This window comes from Agelaius phoeniceus, chromosome 3, assembly GCF_051311805.1.
Source record: "Agelaius phoeniceus isolate bAgePho1 chromosome 3, bAgePho1.hap1, whole genome shotgun sequence".
In the NCBI taxonomy this organism is placed as follows: Eukaryota; Metazoa; Chordata; class Aves; order Passeriformes; family Icteridae; genus Agelaius; species Agelaius phoeniceus.
This window is the reverse complement of record NC_135267.1, coordinates 112,651,330-112,669,915: the sequence shown is the minus strand read 5'-3', so window position 1 is coordinate 112,669,915 and position 18,586 is coordinate 112,651,330. Positions and strand designations below refer to the sequence as shown.

The 18,586-nt window shown below is 39.5% G+C and overlaps 1 protein-coding gene across 1 annotated transcript; it reads left to right on the top strand.

The window, feature by feature from the left end:
• The first annotated feature begins 2,573 nt into the window (after positions 1–2,573).
• Positions 2,574–18,554, top strand: PNPT1 (polyribonucleotide nucleotidyltransferase 1). The gene is made up of 29 exons (XM_054628963.2): positions 2,574–2,790; positions 4,156–4,216; positions 4,530–4,604; positions 5,052–5,157; positions 5,491–5,540; positions 6,029–6,092; positions 6,178–6,225; positions 6,928–7,041; positions 7,238–7,424; positions 7,600–7,651; positions 8,430–8,487; positions 8,641–8,737; positions 8,833–8,935; positions 9,742–9,812; positions 10,420–10,456; positions 11,214–11,280; positions 11,387–11,476; positions 11,774–11,827; positions 11,932–12,038; positions 12,973–13,044; positions 13,141–13,204; positions 13,749–13,832; positions 14,295–14,378; positions 15,054–15,160; positions 15,244–15,299; positions 15,845–15,923; positions 16,296–16,343; positions 16,719–16,877; positions 17,562–18,554. The coding sequence occupies exons 1-28, from the start codon at positions 2,600–2,602 to the stop codon at positions 16,872–16,874; spliced, it is 2,382 nt and encodes a 793-aa protein (XP_054484938.2). The 5' UTR covers positions 2,574–2,599; the 3' UTR covers positions 16,875–16,877; positions 17,562–18,554.
• Positions 18,555–18,586: the final 32 nt, after the last annotated feature.

The window sequence follows — 18,586 nt, the reverse complement described above, 5'->3', positions numbered from 1 at the left end:
TCCTGGAACAACTGCAGGTACAATTTCCTCTCAGCAATGATGGGAAAAAGGGGGAATTAATCACTGTCAGGCTGTTTGTTTGTTGGGTTTGGTTTTAGTTTAAGCTCTATATTGAGCTGCTTTTATAGAGCTAGGTCTGTACAATGGGTTGCTCTTTAAAATAAAGTTATAATAAGTGAGAAAAAAGTGTGTAGAGCTTTATGCCAAAACTATGGAAGGGGCTCAAATTAATCTTGTTTGACAGGAAAAACTTGAGCCTAGGAGAAAACAGAGCCATAAGAAGCCATCCAGTGGAAGAGTACATGAAAAATGGTCACAGCCTCTTCCTAGGCCACTTGGTTGCATGTTTACCATTCCTTAAAATAGCCACACATCATTTTTTTACAAGTAGCACTCAAAGTGAGAGATTTACTGAGCTGCAGGATGGGGATGATAGAATAGGGTGCTCAGCTGCAGATAGACCCTGACCAAAATAAATAAATGGCAAAATAAACAAGTGGCTTAAGGCTAAGTGAATGATAACTAATTCCCTCAAGGAACTTGGAAAACTTCAGCACAGTGAGCTGGAGAGGAGGGGGCACAGACAAAGTGGCCGAAAGGAGCTGCTTTAGCTGCTCCTAAATAAAACCCCTACTTTTATTAACGACCTGTAGGGCCCATCGAGCATAAAACCATGGAGTAATGTCACAGGGAGATATTAAATATGTTTATTTCAGTGTGGCAGAGGCTGTTAGAAAAGGCTTAAAGACTACTGCTGCTCTCCTGAAAGCTTTAATAATTATCTTTTTTTGTGGCTTGTTTTGGGGTTTCTGTTTGAATTTTCAATAGTGGAATTAAAAAAAAAAAAAAAAACAGAAAATTTAATGAAGAGGGAAACTAAGTGCACAGCTTTGTTAATAAATGAACCATAGTTTTGCTTTCTTTCATGATGTTAGACATTAATTTTGTTTGCTGCCTAGAGTCTTGAATGAAATCCAAGCTCTGGTATCCTTTTCCTATGACAGTGGTTCCATGGCCATATTCTGTTAGTGCATGACAGCAATGAAATATTCATTTATCATCTTGGTGAGTGTGAGAATAGCAATTGCAATAATTACATAAAAAACACTCCAAACAGTTGTCTGTTTGTCATTCACTTTGAATGTGAATTCAAGAGAATATGAGGAATATTTCTGCTTTGTCACCTAATACATTCTTGTACCAAACAAAACTGTACCAATAAATTGTAAATCTGGATAAAGTTAACAGCCCTTTTGCCCAGGCCAAATCCCAAGTTTCTGATCATTTTACTTCTCTCTTTTGTGTCTTGCCAAAATGATAAGAAACATGTTGGCACAAAAGAAAAATTATTGCTTGGACTGTTCTCCCAGTCTGGAATCTGTTTCCTATAAAAGCAGCTTGGACAGAAAACTCCAGTTAAGGAAACAAGCAACATCAAAATAGCTTTAGAAATAAAATAGTAGAAAATTATTAGGATTTTTAATAATTACTTGCCAAATTTAAATTGTTAAATGCAGATGGCAGATGAGTTCAAGGTGATGTGCGACAGATACACGTGGGATTAAATGAATATAAACTATCTCTGCTGGTGTGATCAGATCTTCACAATCACATTATTGTTCACTCACCTCAGAGACATAACTAACACTAATTACTAATCTATTTTGCATTACACTGAGGAATAATTAATAAATTAACAAAACCACTGTCCCCTGAGTGACATTCTGATGCACTCTGAGCATGTAAGAAGAGCACAAGAAGTTTGTGACAAGCAATATCTTTGTTCTGTTCTTCTTGCACATTGCAGATTATTTTAGTGTTCTTGGCTTAAAAGTGTGTTTTGGTTGGATTTTAGTGATATTTGGGGGGTAGGAGGGGCTGCTTTGGTTGTTTTTTGGGGGTTCTTTGGTGGGATTCTTTTGGGTTGTTTGGTTCTGGGTTTTTTTCCTCAGTTTTAGGGGTGGTTTTGTTGTTTCTTTATGTTGTTTTGGTTTTTGGGGGTTTTTTTTGTTGGTTTTTTTGTTGTTGTTGTTGTTCTTTTTTTGTTGTTGATTGGGGTTTTGGGGTATTTTTTCCTTGCTGTTTTTCGGGTTCTGTTGTTGGAGGTTTGGTTGGTTGGTTTTGGGTTTGTTTTTGTTTTGGGGGTTTTTCTGGTGGGTGTATTACAGAACAAGGTCTGCGGAGTAAATCAATCCCAAACACAGGTATTTTTCCCCTCACGAATTCCAGCCGGCCGCGGGGCGGCCCCTCAGGCAATGACGTTACCAACCCTCCGGGCGCCTCCCGGACTCCTGAGGCGGCAGCCCGGTGCCGGTGTCCTCTTCCTCGCTCCGTTCGATCGGCTTTTCCTCAGATTCCAGCCCGAGGTGGCTCCAAGGCCGCCTCGGGCATTTTTCTGCCGCTTTTCACCTCAGGATTCGGGAGCGGCGAAGCCGCCGCACTCCCGCGCTCTGCGCCGCCTGACCCTCGCCAGCCGCTGTAGCGCCTGTACGGAACCGAAAGCGGCGCGGCGGCGCCCCAGCCAATCCGCTCCGCCCTTACTGCGCGGCGTCGCTGACCCCAGCCAATCGCGCGGCCGCCCTTTCCTGCCGGGGGCGCTATGGCGGCCGCCACGAGCTGCGGCCGCGCCGCGCTGGGCGCGCTGGCCCGGGATGGCGGCGGGGCCGCGGCGCGGTGGCGGCGGCTCCTGCCCCCGGGCCGCCCCGCCCTGCCCTGGGTGTGTGCCCGCGGCGCCGCGGCGGGTCCCAAGCCCGGGCCCGGGCGGGCCGTGACGGTGGAGGTGGGCGGCAGGTGAGGGGTGTGGGGGCGGCAGGGCCGAGCGTCGGCCCGGCTGGAGAGTAACGCAAACGTGAGGGGAGACTGGTGCAAAATGCGGGATGTGTCGAGCTTATCTGAGGTTATAGCTGAGGTTATCCTCAGTCGGGACGTTCTTTGGTGTCGGATTTTGGTGTCCTGGCAAGCAAGAGGGGAGCCCGGAGCAGTGGGATCAGCCCTGTCATGGCTGAGTCAGGGGCTGAGGAGCCCTAAGGATGTAATAAATGAAGATGTTGATGGATGTCTATGTGTTCATTGCCAACTTAGCAAAACATTCCAGGCCACCAAGTTGATCAGAGGGATGGAGACCTCTCCGGCGAAGAAAGGCTGAGAGAGTTGGGATTGTTCAGCCTGGAGAAGAAAAGCTTTGGGGTCACCTAATTGTGGCCTTCTAGGAGCTGCCTGGAAAGGTGCAGAGCACTTGTGAGGGTGTGCAGTGACAGGACAAGGGGGAATGGGTTAAAATTGAAAGACAGTAAGTTTAGATGGGATAGTAGGGAAAAAATCTCTGTGAGATCCTGGCACAGAGAAGCTGTGGCTGCCCCATCCCTGGATGTGTTTCAAGCCAGGCTGGATGGAGCTTGGAGCAACCTGGGATAGTGGAGTGGTAGAACTCAGTGATCTTCAGGGTCCCTTCCCACCCAAACCATCCTGTTACTCTACAGCTGAATTATGTTCATTATAACAATAAAAATCACACCTACAGGTCATAAGGGCCTTGCCCAGGTGTTCCCCTGAGCATGTGAACAATTTACCTGGGATAACTTGTATAAAAATTACTGACTAGTCATAATAGAGGGGTTGTGCTTGGGAAGGGACCAGCTCTGGATTTCTGTGTATAAATAATGGCATGGAAAGTCAGAAGGGTGTGTTGGCCTTGTGCACTAGCACCCAGCACAAGCCTGGAATAAATAATCCATATTTTTATACATTGCTCTCAAGTGTGTCCTCATTGCCTTGTTGCCCTCCTTTCTCTTCCACAAAGGAGGGAATATTCTGCAGCTGTGCTGGGAAGTGTGCAAGCAGCTCCCCTCAGCCTTGAGGGTGTTTGCCACTGGCTAAACCCCAGCTGGAACAGGTGATGAGCCACCTTTATAACTCCTAGGGATAGTTGAAAGGCTTTGCTTCAAGGTAAAGGAAGCAGGACGCTTGAAACTTAGGTGGATTTGGTCACTTTTGCTCCAAGAGTTTCAATTTTTCTATCTAAGGAGGATTTTTGTATTTCCTGTGAAGCACAGCCTTTACTCTGTGCAGTTGAGGCTACAGATGAATGCAGAAATTGCTGGGAAATGTGCATGAATTCACTATAAATTCATGTAACAGGTTCTTTCTTTCCTTTAGAAAGATGGAGCTGTCTTCTGGAAAACTTGCAAAGTTTGCAGATGGATCTGCTGTTGTTCAGGTAAAAACAAAAAATAGTCAAAATCTGTGTAGCCTCAAAATTCCTGTCTCTTAAAAGTCACTGTCTGGCCATCAGAGCCTGTGGGATATAGGGCGTCAAGGGGCAACTTCATCCCTAACAAAGGGAAGGAAAAAATTTATAGGAAGAAATTATGTTTGAAAAGCAAAAACAGGGCATGAACTGTGGAGTTATGTGGTGGCTTTCTGCAGAGTATAATTCTTAAGAATTACTGGTTTGTGAATAAATTTTTAGAAAATCAGGAATGATTTTCTTTTCAGGTAACTTCAGTTTTTACCTATTTTTCTTAACCCAGCTAGGTGACACAGCAGTGATGGTCACAGCAGTCAGCAAAACCAAGCCCTCACCATCTCAATTTATGCCATTAGTGGTAAGTACTAATGATTAGTTAAGTAAGTACTAAGAATTAGTTTTGTGCTAATCAATGATGTACTTAGCAGCCATAGTCCTTAAACAGTGGAGTTGAGGATGCTGGGGGGAGTGGGGAATGCAAACAGTAGATGGCAGAGCCTGGACTTCAGAATTGCAGTTGATAAAATAAAATGATTAAAAGGATAATGATAAAAAGGATCCCTGTTGAGCCCTGGATGTTGCCTGCCTTGGCTTTAGCAAGGCCTTGTGGACTTGGCCAGACCATCCAAGCTCAGGTGTTGGGGTTTGCTTGTGTGGAAAACTGGTGGGATTGTGAGGCTCAAAGGGTAAGAAGTTGATAATTGGGGTTGCACCTGGATGATCCCAAGGGTCCCTTGTGAGGCTTTCTGTGGCTCTGCAGTAAATAATCAGTTGTCATTAATAATGCCTGAATTTTTTTTGGAAGGTTGACTACCGGCAGAAGGCTGCTGCAGCAGGAAGAATTCCTACAAATTATCTAAGAAGAGAGCTTGGTTCCACTGATAAGGAAATTCTTACAAGTAGAGTAATAGGTAGGCTGAAACCTTTTATTTACAATGTACTTTAAAAATGTTGTGATTTTCTTGTGAGTGTTTGAAATTACCATTTATAATGCTATTATAAATACCATTTATAATGCTGTCAGAAAACAAACATGTCATTTGTTTATCAATATGATTGAAATTTTTAGCTTATATATATTATGCTAAATACATTTCTGGGTTCTCTACCTTTTGTCCCTTTTTTATTTTAAAACCCCATTTTGTCAGTTTCTTGTGGGATCATTGCAGGACAAACTGAATATTAACTACTGAAACCCAACTTCTTATGAATTCTTATGAAAAGTTGGATTATTTCCTTTGCAGATCGCTCAATCAGACCTCTTTTCCCAGCAGGCTACTTTTATGATACACAGGTAGGTCATGCTCCCTTCAAAATGGAAAACTTGGATATGGCCAAGGAAAATGTCATTATACAGACCCTGTTTTAAGAATTTTTTTTTTCTTAAAAAAAAAGGAGGGTTTGCACTTCACAAACAAGTATCATGTTGCTTTTTAGTTTGTCATCTCCTTGTCTTAAATAATTTATATTACATCCTACTTTGCAAATTTTGTTGTCAAGGTACAGGAACAAAAATCTCCTCTGTAGAACAGAGGAAAGATGCTAAGTAATACTTTAGCAAAGAGGAAAGGTGCTAGTAAATATTTTATATATGATGTGATATAATACTATCCATTAATGGGGCTTTATTGTCAGCTTTCTATTTTAAAAACCTGAAGAAATTTCCATGTGAAACATAGACTTGTGTAGATACCTGGGTTTTATTATTGTCCTTAGCTGTGTATTGACAGTTAATAAAAATGTATAGGTCAAAATTATTCATTGTCTTTTATCTTATGCCAGATCCTTTGTAATCTTTTAGCAGTAGATGGTGTCAATGATCCTGATATTCTGGCAATTAATGGAGGTAAGAAGGCTGTGAGGAATTGGTGCTTTGGTGGGATTTAATGACATCAGTTTTTTCCTAATCCAGATTTTTGTCTTCCTTTCAGCTTCTGCAGCACTTGCCTTGTCTGATATCCCCTGGAATGGTCCTATTGGTAAGTAAATATTTTTAAATTATGGGTGATTTCAATGGAGTGGAAGATTTAGATCACAGGTTGCACTTTGTTTTTTTAAGTAGAAGCTGAATCTAAACATTAAATTTCAAGCATTGTAAATAATTTTACAATGGATAGTATTATTGCACTTCAAGGGATTATTTTTTCTGGACTAAATGCACTTTTGAGAGGAAATAAAATATAGAAATAATGTACTATAGAGACCAATAAATTAATTTTCTCTTAAGAGAAACATATTAGTGAAAAGCATTATTTGGAAAATAGCTGCTTCAGAATACTTTTCCTCAAGGAATTCAAAAAGAGATTTATTTTGTTGTGAGCATTTTCTGGGAAGAGAAAAGATCTACCCAAGAACAAATATTGAACAAGTGTCTTCCTTTCAGCTGCCTTTTTTTCCCCTAGAAAATATGTGCTGAAATGGCAAAAAACTTCCAGTACACTCACAGCATTGTGTGTAATACTGGCATTCTTTGCCCTCCCCAGTAATAATACTCAAATTAAAAACAGAATAGGTAATTTTGTTTTCTAGATTTGTTCTTAATATCCAGTCAATGTGCTGATATTTTAAAATTAGTCTGTAGCTTTAATTACTGTTATTAGCTTGTAACTCCCAAAGTACAGTGATGCCTTAAAGAACTTAATTATTATAATAATAAATGACTTTCTGGAGTTTCTTTGCAGGTGCAGTGAGGGTGGGGCTGGTGGATGGAGAGACTGTTATCAATCCAACTAGGAAAGAGATGGCCTCTAGTACTCTAAATTTAATTGTTGCTGGAGCTCCACAAAGTCAAGTTGGTAAGTTAATTGGTGTCTGTTGAGGGCTTGGAAATCTTTGCAGATGTTTTCTTATCTTTTGAAATGTGGATTTTTATACAAGAGTGATGGGTAACTTTTGGTTAAGTAGATTCCCTGATATTCATGCAGTTTAATGTTAGATTGCTGTTGAACAATACCACAGGAATTCACTGAATTTTTATCTTTCCATTGCCAGTTATGTTGGAAGCAACTGCTGAGAACATCTTGCAGCAAGATTTCTGCCATGCCATCAAAGTGGGGGTGAAGCAGAGCCAGCACATCATCCAGGGCATTCAGCAGCTGGTGAAGGAGCGGGGTGTGGTCAAGAGAACTGTCCAGAAATTATTTATTGCTCCCGAAGAGATCGTGGAACTTGCAAAGAAGTAAGTTCAGAACAAATCATGCAGATGGAGGAATGTTTGTGAGTCTGGTGCTTTCATCAGATTGGTATTTCACTAAATACTTTTCAAATATTTAGTCCCCCCCAAAAAAAAAACCCTAATTATAGAAGTGTTTTTTAAGCTGTGTTTTCAAAACTTCTTCCTTTTCTCCCTAAAGACTTGCTTCTAACAAGATCTATGCAGTGTTCACAGATTCAAGCCATGATAAAGTAAGTAATCAATTGTGATATAATTATTTTTTTAATTACTATCATAATGTACTAGGATTGAGTACTTTTAGCTCTTTAAGCTCTGTCCCTGGAGGTGTTTTAAGGAAACACTGGATGTGCCATGGTCTGGTTGACAAGATGGTGATCATAGGTTGGACTTGATGATCTTAGGGGTCTTTTCCAACCTCAGTGCTAGTGTAATTTAAGCTTGTCCCCTTCCCTGCATCTATTTGTAATAATAATAATAATAATTTTTTCTCTAAGTTCTTAACCTGCCCAGAATATTTGCTTGTATTATTTGGAGGTGGAGACTCCCTTTTCTGAAGGAGTCACGTGAAGTGGATGAGGAGACTCCCTCTGTGAAGGAGTCACGTGAAGAGGATGAGGAGAAATGGGTGCAGGTTACTCCTGAAAAGTTCTGGTTGGGCACAAGAGCAATGTTCTGCTTGGGAAAACTTATCAAAATTACCAGTCACTGGGATATCTCCCCAGGGAAGAGGTGGATTGCCCAATTTAGGACATTTTTAGGATTCAGATGGGGAGGGTGCTGGGCCATCTTGCTAGACTGCTCTTGCCAAGAAAGGTTGGACCACATAACCCCTGAGGTCCCTTCCAACCTCATTATTGATTTTTGAAGATGTGTGACAGTTCTGTTTCTTATTCCTTAAATTTTTGCAGATCTTTAAAGCAAACAGCCCCAAACCTCTGTTGTTCTGCCCTATAGAGAAGGGCAGAACATAACCAGAGTTAACTGGTTGCAAATCCTCCTTTGTTCTAGATTTCGAGAGATGAGGCAATCAACAAAATAAGGCTTGAAACAGAAGAACAGCTGAAAGGTATTATTTTTTTGTTAATATTTTGAGAATGCTTCAATGGAGGGTAGCACTGCTTGGAGTTGGAGTATCTAACTCTTTGTTGCAAGCTATTTTAGTAAAAGTTCTATAAAATGAATTTCCCAACTTCAGATACGATTTCTTTTCTATACCCAGAAAAATTTCCGGAGGCAGAGCCTTACGAAATCATGGAATCTTTCAATGTGGTTTCAAAGGACATTTTTAGAAATCTTGTGCTAAATGAATATAGAAGGTGGGTGTGTCAAACTCCTACTGATAATATTTCTGTCAGCTTTTAATCCAAGACTGTGGTTGAACTGATCTCTTCATCTCTCTTTGTCACTTCAGGTGTGATGGGAGAGATTTGACTTCCCTCAGAGACATTAAATGTGAAGTGAACATGTTCAAAATGCTTCATGGATCAGCCTTGTTTCAAAGAGGTCAAACACAGGTAATGTCACTTAAACATCAGAAATTATCAATGAACCATCAAAAGCTGAGAGATTTGGGCCTTTCATTTAAATGCCAGGTTTCCTTGTTCTTCACATTGAAATAGCAATAAGCAGAAGTGGTGTGTGGGTTGGGAAGCACATTGGTGTGTGGGGCACTGCTAAATTGGGCACATCATGAGAAATCTTTTAAAAGCAGCTTCATACTCAACCTGAGCCAAATAGGGAAATTTTACCTAAAAATTTGCAATAATGAGAGGATTTTTTTCCTCTTCTTTGCCAAAAGTGTCAGCTGTAGGGTGGATTGAATTAAGATCATATTCAAGATTTGGTCTTCTATACTTTTATAGCTCCCTTTGCTAGAAGACTGTCAGCCATGGATCTGAGTTCTTACTGCACTGAGTTAGGGTGGCAGTGGCAGGCAGTGATTTACTCCTCAGTGGTGTCCCCTCTTATCCCACTAAAAATAACACCCACTGCAGGTCCATGTGGGAAACAGGCACAAACAACATTGTGCTTGCAGCTGGCCCTGTCCCTTAAATGTTTCTTAAGGAGAAAACTGCTCTTGGCTCCTACTTAAGGAGCATTAAATTAGTATTTTTAAATGGGGCTACTTTAAGAATGTGTGGTCTTTATAGACTAGGAGTAAGTTTGTGTGATAAAGAAAAAGGGTTCTACAAGTGGTAGCTGATGGCATCTCGTGTGCTACTGAACTCGTTCTCTTTGATTCTTCATGAACAGTGACATTTGTGAAGGCTGGAAGGGTTTAAGAGGAGTTGATTTTTATTTTAGCTCATTTTCATTTTAGGTTCTGTGTACAGTTACATTTGACTCTCTAGAATCCAGTGTAAAATCAGATGTTATCTCCACAGCAGTGAGGTATGTCTTGGTGCTTTGGCAGTAGTAACAAGAGGGTGAGCATTTAAGCACATTTGATCAAATCCCCTTGAGCTTCCATATGGATACTTTTTTAGAACTGAAAAATGTGTAAAATTAGACTTTGAAGTGGCCTGTTTTCCAGAGATCATGGCAGTGGGTTTGTGTTAGGCTGACATGAATTCCAAAGCCCACATTTGAAACTGGAGAGTGTTAAAGGGAACATCCAGTCTGGTTTCTAAATTTAAAAGATTTGTGGAAAGTCTAACTGGGGATGCAGCAAGCTTGTGCTTGCTTGTCCTTGTGCTTTCACTTCATTGCTGAAGTGAAATTGGTTCCCTTTGGAGCCACATTGCAGTGATGTCACCCCAGTGATTTCATCCCAGTGTGGGAGCTTTTACATTTTAATGTCTCAGCCTTACTGTAGTTGAATCTTTGTTACCTGGAGGAGTTTGTAATATTCTCTAATTATGGTAGCTGTGGGTGATCAGCAAATGTATTGATTTGTTGGTTTTGGCTGGGTCCATTTGTAATTAGTTTGAATTATCTGTTGTGTGTAACACATGATTGGCTGCTCCTGTTTTGACATGGTCTTGTTTTTAATTAATAGTGGAATTAAAGATAAAAACTTCATGCTGCATTATGAGGTGAGACTTCTCCTGTGTTACAACTTTCTGCATGGTTCACAGAAGGGCTTCATGTCTTGCTTTTAAAGGTGCAGTTGATCACTTCCAAGGTTATAAATTAGCTCTAGATTTGCTAAAATGTATTTATGCTAATTCATGCATGAATTGATATGAGCAGAAGTACTGGTTTCCTGTAAAGCAGTAGGTAATTTGTAAATTGCCAGTTTACACAGGCTTTTTAATGCCATACCATGAGGTGAGCTCCTTCAGAACAGGCTCTTACTGAAAGCAGGATTAACCTGTGCTATTATTTTTAGTAAACTCTATTAATATGTTCAGCTGATGTGGCACAGCAATAGTAAATAAATACTTTTACATCTTGGATCTCTCTCAGCCTTTGGAGCTTGCCCAAAGTATTTCCTACAGGCAACAGGCAGATCTTGTTCCATTATCTCTGACAGAAATAACATTTCTGCTAGGTTGTTTGACAAGTTTCTTTGGAGGAAGCTTCTTGTGTTCTCTCTTAGCTACCTTGCTACTGCTTTATTCTCTTTTGTCTTGTGGAAGTAAAACATTTACTAAACATTACCTAAACTGGTCCTGGCTTGCAAACCAAGTGACTGATAGAAGTCATGTGGTGGTTTGATTATTTTATTTTTAATGCATATTTACTTTGAGATGCACCAAAACCTCAAAGATGTTTTTTTCTAAGTGTATGTTTTAAAATGGAAAAGAAAAGCAGGTTAATTTTGTGTCTGCACATTTTTTTGTTTCATAGTTTCCACCTTATGCAACCAATGAGATTGGCAAAGTTACTGGGATGAACAGAAGGGAGCTTGGACATGGTAAGTCCAGACTAGAGAAATGCCATGCTTAAAGTTCCAATATTTTATCTGATTTTTATTCATGGATCACTTAGTGGGTTTTTTGGGTTTGTTTTTTTTTAAACAGGTGCACTGGCAGAACGAGCTTTGAAACCAGTTATACCCCAGGATTTCCCATTCACAATCAGAGTTACTTCTGAAGTCTTAGAATCCAATGGTATTAAGATTTTCTTGTTTCTAACCTAGTGCTGGAGACTACATTTGGTTCTTAAAAAGCTTTGTTTTGACAAACTTGATTTATAGGCATGCTAAATAAAAGATTTCAGTTTAAACGTTCTTACAGCTATTACCTGAAATATTTTAAAATAAAAAGCACATTCATGAAGAATGGAGCTTTCAAAATGGTATTTGGGGGCATTTTTATGCTACAGGATGAGGAAAATAACTGTAGCTTGTATTGAGACCCATTTCTCAGTGTTTAATCCCTGCTTTTTTTCCTGTATTCCAACTCCAGGCTCCTCCTCGATGGCTTCTGCATGCGGTGGAAGTTTAGCATTAATGGATGCAGGTACAAAATAAGGCACTTAAAAGGATAAACCACATGTGATAATGTGCTACAGGATCTGGGCACGACCAAAGGCTTCAAAACTGTATTTTTGTTGCCATTCCTAGGAGTTCCAGTGTCAAATGCAGTGGCAGGTGTAGCCATAGGCCTCGTTACCAAGTGCAGCCAGGGCAAGGGAGACATTGAGGATTATCGCTTGCTGACAGACATCCTGGTGAGTGCTCCTCTCATTCCATTGTGCTGCTCACTGCTGAGAAACACCTCCTGTGGCTGCTTCTGGAACCTTCTAGCCAGTCAATTCCAGAACATCACCCCTTGTCACAGACACGTTTTATGGAAAATCCTTTTGATGGGATTTTTCTCCTGAGAAGCTGAGAGGCCTCAAATGAAATGTAACCAATGGTTCTCTGCTGCTGTGGAATGCAACAGGTGCATCTGGGATTGGGCTCATGTGGTTGTTTCTAATTAATGACCAATCAAAGGTCCAGCTGGATCAGGACTCTGATAGTCACAAGATTTTATTGTCATTCTTTTCTATTCCTTTCAAGCCTTCTGATGAAATCCTTTCTTCTATTCTTTTAGTATAGTTTTAGTATATCACTTTCTTTTAATATAATATATATTATAAAATAATAAATCAGCCTTCTGAAACATGGAGTCAAGATTCTCATCTCTTTGACCCCTGCAAACCCCACCACAACTCCTAGAAAAATTTGTTTCATCTTTTGTTTTCATCTCCCTTCATTTTGAAAAATTTGTATGAAATGTCCAGTTGTGTTTCTTATTTCTCATGTTTATACTTATTTAAGCATTCATAAACTTTTTCCTTCCAATTAATTTTGTCTTTGCTCATGGGAGAAAATGATGAATAATTTACTGAAAGACATTACATATTGGGTGGAGAACAAGCACTTGAAAGAGGGGCTGGGGAGGAAAATGTGCAGCCACTGACAGCACAAGATCAGCTGTGGATCAGAAACTTCTCCACAAAAGCTCTTCATTTCCAAGGAGAGAAAGGAACATTTAACAGTTTATCCTGAACAGCAAAATAATGCTAAAGAAAACTTGGAAGTATCAAAAGTAATTCCTTCTTTTGGTATACTGGGATGAAATTGCTCCAACTTGGTTTTGTCTGTCTGTGCTGGCAGGGAATTGAAGATTACTATGGAGATATGGATTTCAAGATGGCAGGCACCAATAAAGGGATAACAGCACTGCAGGTATTGTGAGATGGAATTTTCCTCAAGTGAAACTCTGAGAGAGTATTAAAAGAGCTTTCCTGACATGTTGATGACACTTAATTCTTCTCATGTCAGGTTGATCTGAAGCTGCCAGGAATACCAATAAAAATTGTGGTGGAAGCTATTCAGCAAGCTACAGGTAGGTCTGGTCTTGCATTTACACCCATTTCATTCTCTTAAATTATAGATAGAATTTAGTTGTATGAAACTAAACAATTAACTATTCATTTTTTGTTCTCATTGTGGAAAAAAACAAGCTCCTGTCTTTATGAAATGGGTTTGGCTTCATCAGTAAGCTCCAAACCAACTTCAAAGTAACTTCAGCCATTGCATGATTTGGACTACCACACGTTGCATGACTTTGTTGAAATTCAGCAGGATAATGTTATAAAAATGATACCAAACTTCCTCTCATTTCACATCAATTCAGCTATATTTACCAGTGAAACTTGCTGCCATCTGTATTCTGACATGTGCAGCTAAAATATTCTTGAAGCACATGAGAAAGTGAAGCTACGTGGTTTAATAAGGATTTAATGAGTTGGAAAACATTCAGCCTGACATTCTCCAGTAGGCAGGAGACAGGTTTTGACAAGGAATGTTTTTCTACTGTATAACAAAAACTTCATATATTAATTTTAATCATATGTAAAAATACTGATTTTTGAAATTATTCCCTCTAGCTGCAAAGAGAGAGATTTTACAAATAATGAACCAAACACTGGCAAAACCCAGACCTAACAGAAAAGAAAGTGGACCAGTTGTAGGTAATGTTATTGTGTAAATTTATAGCTTTCATAATTACCAAACTGCTTAAAATACCTTTTTTTAATGATTTATTGTTATATATATTTGCCCTCGTCCTGTGGGGATAATTTGTGGAGGGGTTTTGGTTATTTTGGTTAATTTGGGGGGATTGTTATTGCCACATGGGGCAGCACTCCTATTTCAGTGTACACCAGAAAACAATTTAAGTGAAGTTATGTGATGCTCTCACAAAATCAGAATTGATGTAGATGAGTATCAGTATGGCTTAAGGTAATTTGCAGTCATCAGAGTTTATTCTGTGTCTTCATTCATTTCAGTTCTTACCTGTAATCACATCCCCGTTCAGCAGATAGCACAGGTAGCTGTAAGAGATGAAAAGCTCCAGGAATGTGCCCTTTTGTGTGATAGCTTTCAAGATGATTATATTTAGCACTTCAAAGGATTTCTAAATGTTCTTTCAGAAACCATCCACGTTCCATTATCAAAAAGATTAAGATTCGTTGGTCCTGGGGCTTACAATTTGAAAAAACTTCAAGCACAGACTGGTGAGACATTGTTGATTCCTGTGATAATTTATCCTCACATGTTCCTTTTGTTTCAGACTTGTGTGTTAAGCTGTTTCAGTGCTCAGTACAAACTGAAAATGAAAAAATTCTGCTATCTGTAGAGTACAGGGAGATGCTCTGCTTTGGACCTGAAACCCTTAATGCTGTGGTGAACTTGATTAATGCTTCTCAGGGGATTGGGGTGGAGAAAAGGAGAAAAAAATCCCATTTCCCTTTGCTTGGAAGCCTGTCTGGTCTGGCCACAGAACTCCAGAAGGGCAAAGAACTTTTTACCATTCTGGCTCCAAAACACTTTTATTTCCCTCAGCTATTAATATAAGTATTATTAAAAATCTCTGGGAAATTGATTCATAACCCTCAACATTTATTCAGGACTTTTTGCAGCCTTTAAAGGATTATAAAAATAACTTTCTGTTCTTTGATGGCCCACAAGTTTATTGAGGTATTTGCAGGGAGGTGGTGGCCAAATGTAGTTGTTCAATGCCTAAATTGAACAAGATTAAATAATGATAGAAGAAGTTAATAATGCAAAATAAAATCATGTTAGAAGTCTGAGTTCTTAATGAGCGTGCAAACCCCTCCTGCTCTGAGCAAGTCCTTTCTGAGTGTGATTCTCTGCAGTGTGCCCTGACTGTGTCCCCACTCCCCTTTCAGGTGTGACTGTGAGCCAGCTGGATGAGGAGACCTATTCTGTGTTTGCCCCCACGCCAGGGGCAATGCACGAGGCCAGGGAATTCATTGGGGAGATCTGCAAGGACGATGTGAGCTCACACTTCTGCCCTCACCTCCAAAGTTTGCTCTTTGTGGCTTTGTCTTACTGGTTTCTCTTTTTTTCCTTCTACAGCAAGAAGTTAATTTGGAATTTGGGGCAATTTATACAGCCACAATTACTGAAATAAGGTATAAAAAGCGTGCTTTGGAGTTGAAATGAACTTATTTACGTAGTATGATGTAAAATAATCATGATTTTTTTAAGAGTTCCATATTTATGCTGAGAATATTGGCACCTGCATGATTTCTGATATTTTATGATATGCTGGTGAAAATATTTTGTTTCCTGATAAAGCTGGGGTGGTTTTTTTGCTGTTTGTTTTGTTTTTAGAATATCTCTAAGTTATAAAAGTTAAGGCCTTTTTCATCTTTGAATCTGAAAGGGATGATATGAGTTTGCTTTCCAATTTTCATCACCATGTTTGTCTTGTAAAAATTACATTTTGAGTGGTACCTATTACTGAAATACTGCCCTGAAATAAGAAATTCTCATCTATTTTCAGTTAAAGAAAAATGAGTGGACATGTTATGGTGGATAAAAAATTTTTTAAAAGGGATGAGTAAAATTTTGTTTATGAGAAGTTTAGAAGTGCTTGCTTTGGGGACAATATGCAGAGTGAAAAGTGGATTTTTCTTGAAGCACTTTGAAATAATTGTGCTGTTTGCTGCTGCAGAGATTCTGGAGTGATGGTAAAACTGTACCCAAACATGACCCCAGTATTACTTCATAACTCACAGCTGGATCAAAGAAAGGTGAGCCATCCCTAAACAGGTACAAAATGGGCAATTAGATTTATTTTACCCAGTTGGCATGGCTGTAACACAATTACTGTTGTTCCACGGTCTATTTCCAGGTTAAAAGCTGATAATTAGCAGCACTTTCTTGGTCTAATTCTTCCTGCTCTGTACTTAAAACTGCAAAGAATCAACTGTGTGACTCCTGCAGTTGTTTTTACACCAAGTTCTTTGGCTCTGAAATACCCTTTTCCATTAATATTCAGAAACCTGTTGTTCCTAAGGTACTGCTGAGCCACTGGGCTGAAGTGTAGCAGGAAGAACCCCTGAATAAAGGGATTTTTGGAACAAACTCTAATAATTTTATTTCTGTAAAACACTGTGTTCTAGATTAAACACCCTAGTGCCCTGGGATTAGAAGTTGGACAAGAAATTCAGGTAATGATTTTTTTAATTTTAAAATGCTAATAAAATGCTGTTCATATTTTTAAATTGCCTCTTTTTTTCTAATTATTTATTTAGTGTTTATGAAGAAAATATTTTTCCATATTGGATTCCCTTTCTGTGCTAGTTAAAGGCCTGATCATTCAAATTAGATTTATTTAATGTCATCCTCTTGCTAGCTAGGCAGCACTAGTATTTGACAGCAATATAGGCTAAAGGATGCCTATTTATTACATTTCTAGCATCAAAGTGATAAAAATTTAATAAAAATTTAAATCCAACCCCCAGTCTTTAAAGGAAAATCATATTTCCAGCTCTTGAAGTTTGCTCAGTGTGAAGTTGCTCAGTGTGAATTTGTTTCCTTACCAGGTGAAGTACTTTGGCCGTGATCCCACCGATGGCAGAATGAGGCTTTCCCGTAAAGTGCTGCAGTCCCCAGCCAGCAGCAGCCTGAAAACCCTGACAGAAAAGAACAGCATTGTCCTGGGAGGGGCTGTTCCACAGACATCCACCTCATCCCAGTGACAGGTGAGGCCAGCAGAGCAGCTCCAGCTGACTCAGGCCTGCACTGCCAGCTCTGCTGAAGGATTCTGGGTTTCTAGTGAGCGCTCACCCCTCCGTTAATAACTGGCCCTTCACACGCTGTAGCTGTAGGAAATTAGATTTTATAAAATTGGTTCAAATGGCCTTGACAGGCTCAGGCAGTCTAGAGAGCCTCCTCTGTCCAAACCAAACTTCCTTGTTCATCTCCAACATCTTTTTTCTCTGCCTCTTAAAGAAAAAACCCAAAGAGATATTGGAAAAGAGCAAAAAAGCAGCTGCTTCTTGGTTAAGTTAACAGTGGAGAAGATGTCAGTCAATTAATGAAATGGCCAAAGCTCTTCCTTAGAAGTAGTTTTCCAGCATGTGTTTGACTGTCAGAAGGTTCATGCCTCAACTTTTCCCAAAATTTGTGTGGGTTTTCTTGTTCTTAGAAAGCTGCTAGAACAGGAAGGTGTCTGATGTTAAAATCAGGAGCAGTTACACAGCAACATGGGCAAATGCACAGGGCACCAGTGGGAACTCAAGGCAATCTGTGGCAGCCTTCTAGGAATGATGGACAGCACAAAAAGAAGGGAAAATTCACTGAAAAAAATCTTGGTTTTAAGGAACATTTTTGAATCTCATACCTTGATATAATGAGTTGGTTACAAAGTGTTTTCTCTCTTTCAGGAAAAAAGGTGTGATAGTTGGTGAAAATACAAGTGACCTTTGCTAGAACCTTCTCAAGAATCTGCAGGTGGATGGGAGTGAATCATATTTATAAAATAGACACTATTTATGCTTAAAGGTGATGTAGAACTTCAAAGCCTTCAAATTGATTAAAAACTTCAAAATAAAACCAGGAACAAGCAATGCCCTCATCTTATGTAGCAAGGTTGAGATGGCAATACAGGAACATGGAATTCTGTGGACTGAGAAGATATTTCAGTGCTAAAGGTTATTCTCTTTTGAGTTATCCACTCAAAATAAAACTGTGAATATGAGAAGTAAAAGCTGAACAACTCTTTTGTGGGAGAAAGAATTATCCTGTATGTTTGGTCAAGAGTCACACTTGGCCAAAGTTTTAGTGGCTTTTCAGTGTACAAGAATTTGGAGCAAGACATAGAGACTTGGAAGTATCACCTTTAACATGATGGATGCTGGTTTAGATTAATACATCACTCTCAAAATGTTCAGACCTGCTACAATATCTGAGCAGAGCTTGGCTGAAACATCACCCCTTATCACCTGGGTTCATTAGCACTGACTTTTAAAATGCATAATTAAAACATTAAAATTAAAATACTTTCTTGGAATGAACAATTGATGTGATAAATCTTTCCTTAAAACACTCTCATTAGGAGTGTCTTAATCCTTCTATTAATTATGTTGCATCAGTGAGTTCACTGATCTCTTTTAGACTTCAAAACATTTCCCAGGGGCTCATGAGAATGACTCGTTTTTCTACTGTGAGGTGCAGACTTTGAAAATCAAACAGGGTCCTTCTGATGTTCAACAATTTGTATGCAGGACTAATAAGAAAATCAACTTCCCACCTGGTGGGCAGGTGGGCTCTGAACCACCTGAAAGAAAAAGCACTGGGGAGAGGAGAAGTGGCAATGTACAGTAAAAATTACCCCTTTTTTTTATTCTAAGTTAAAGTATTAAAGAAGAAAGAAATTACTGGTATGCTGTAGTTGTCTCTTTCATCATGC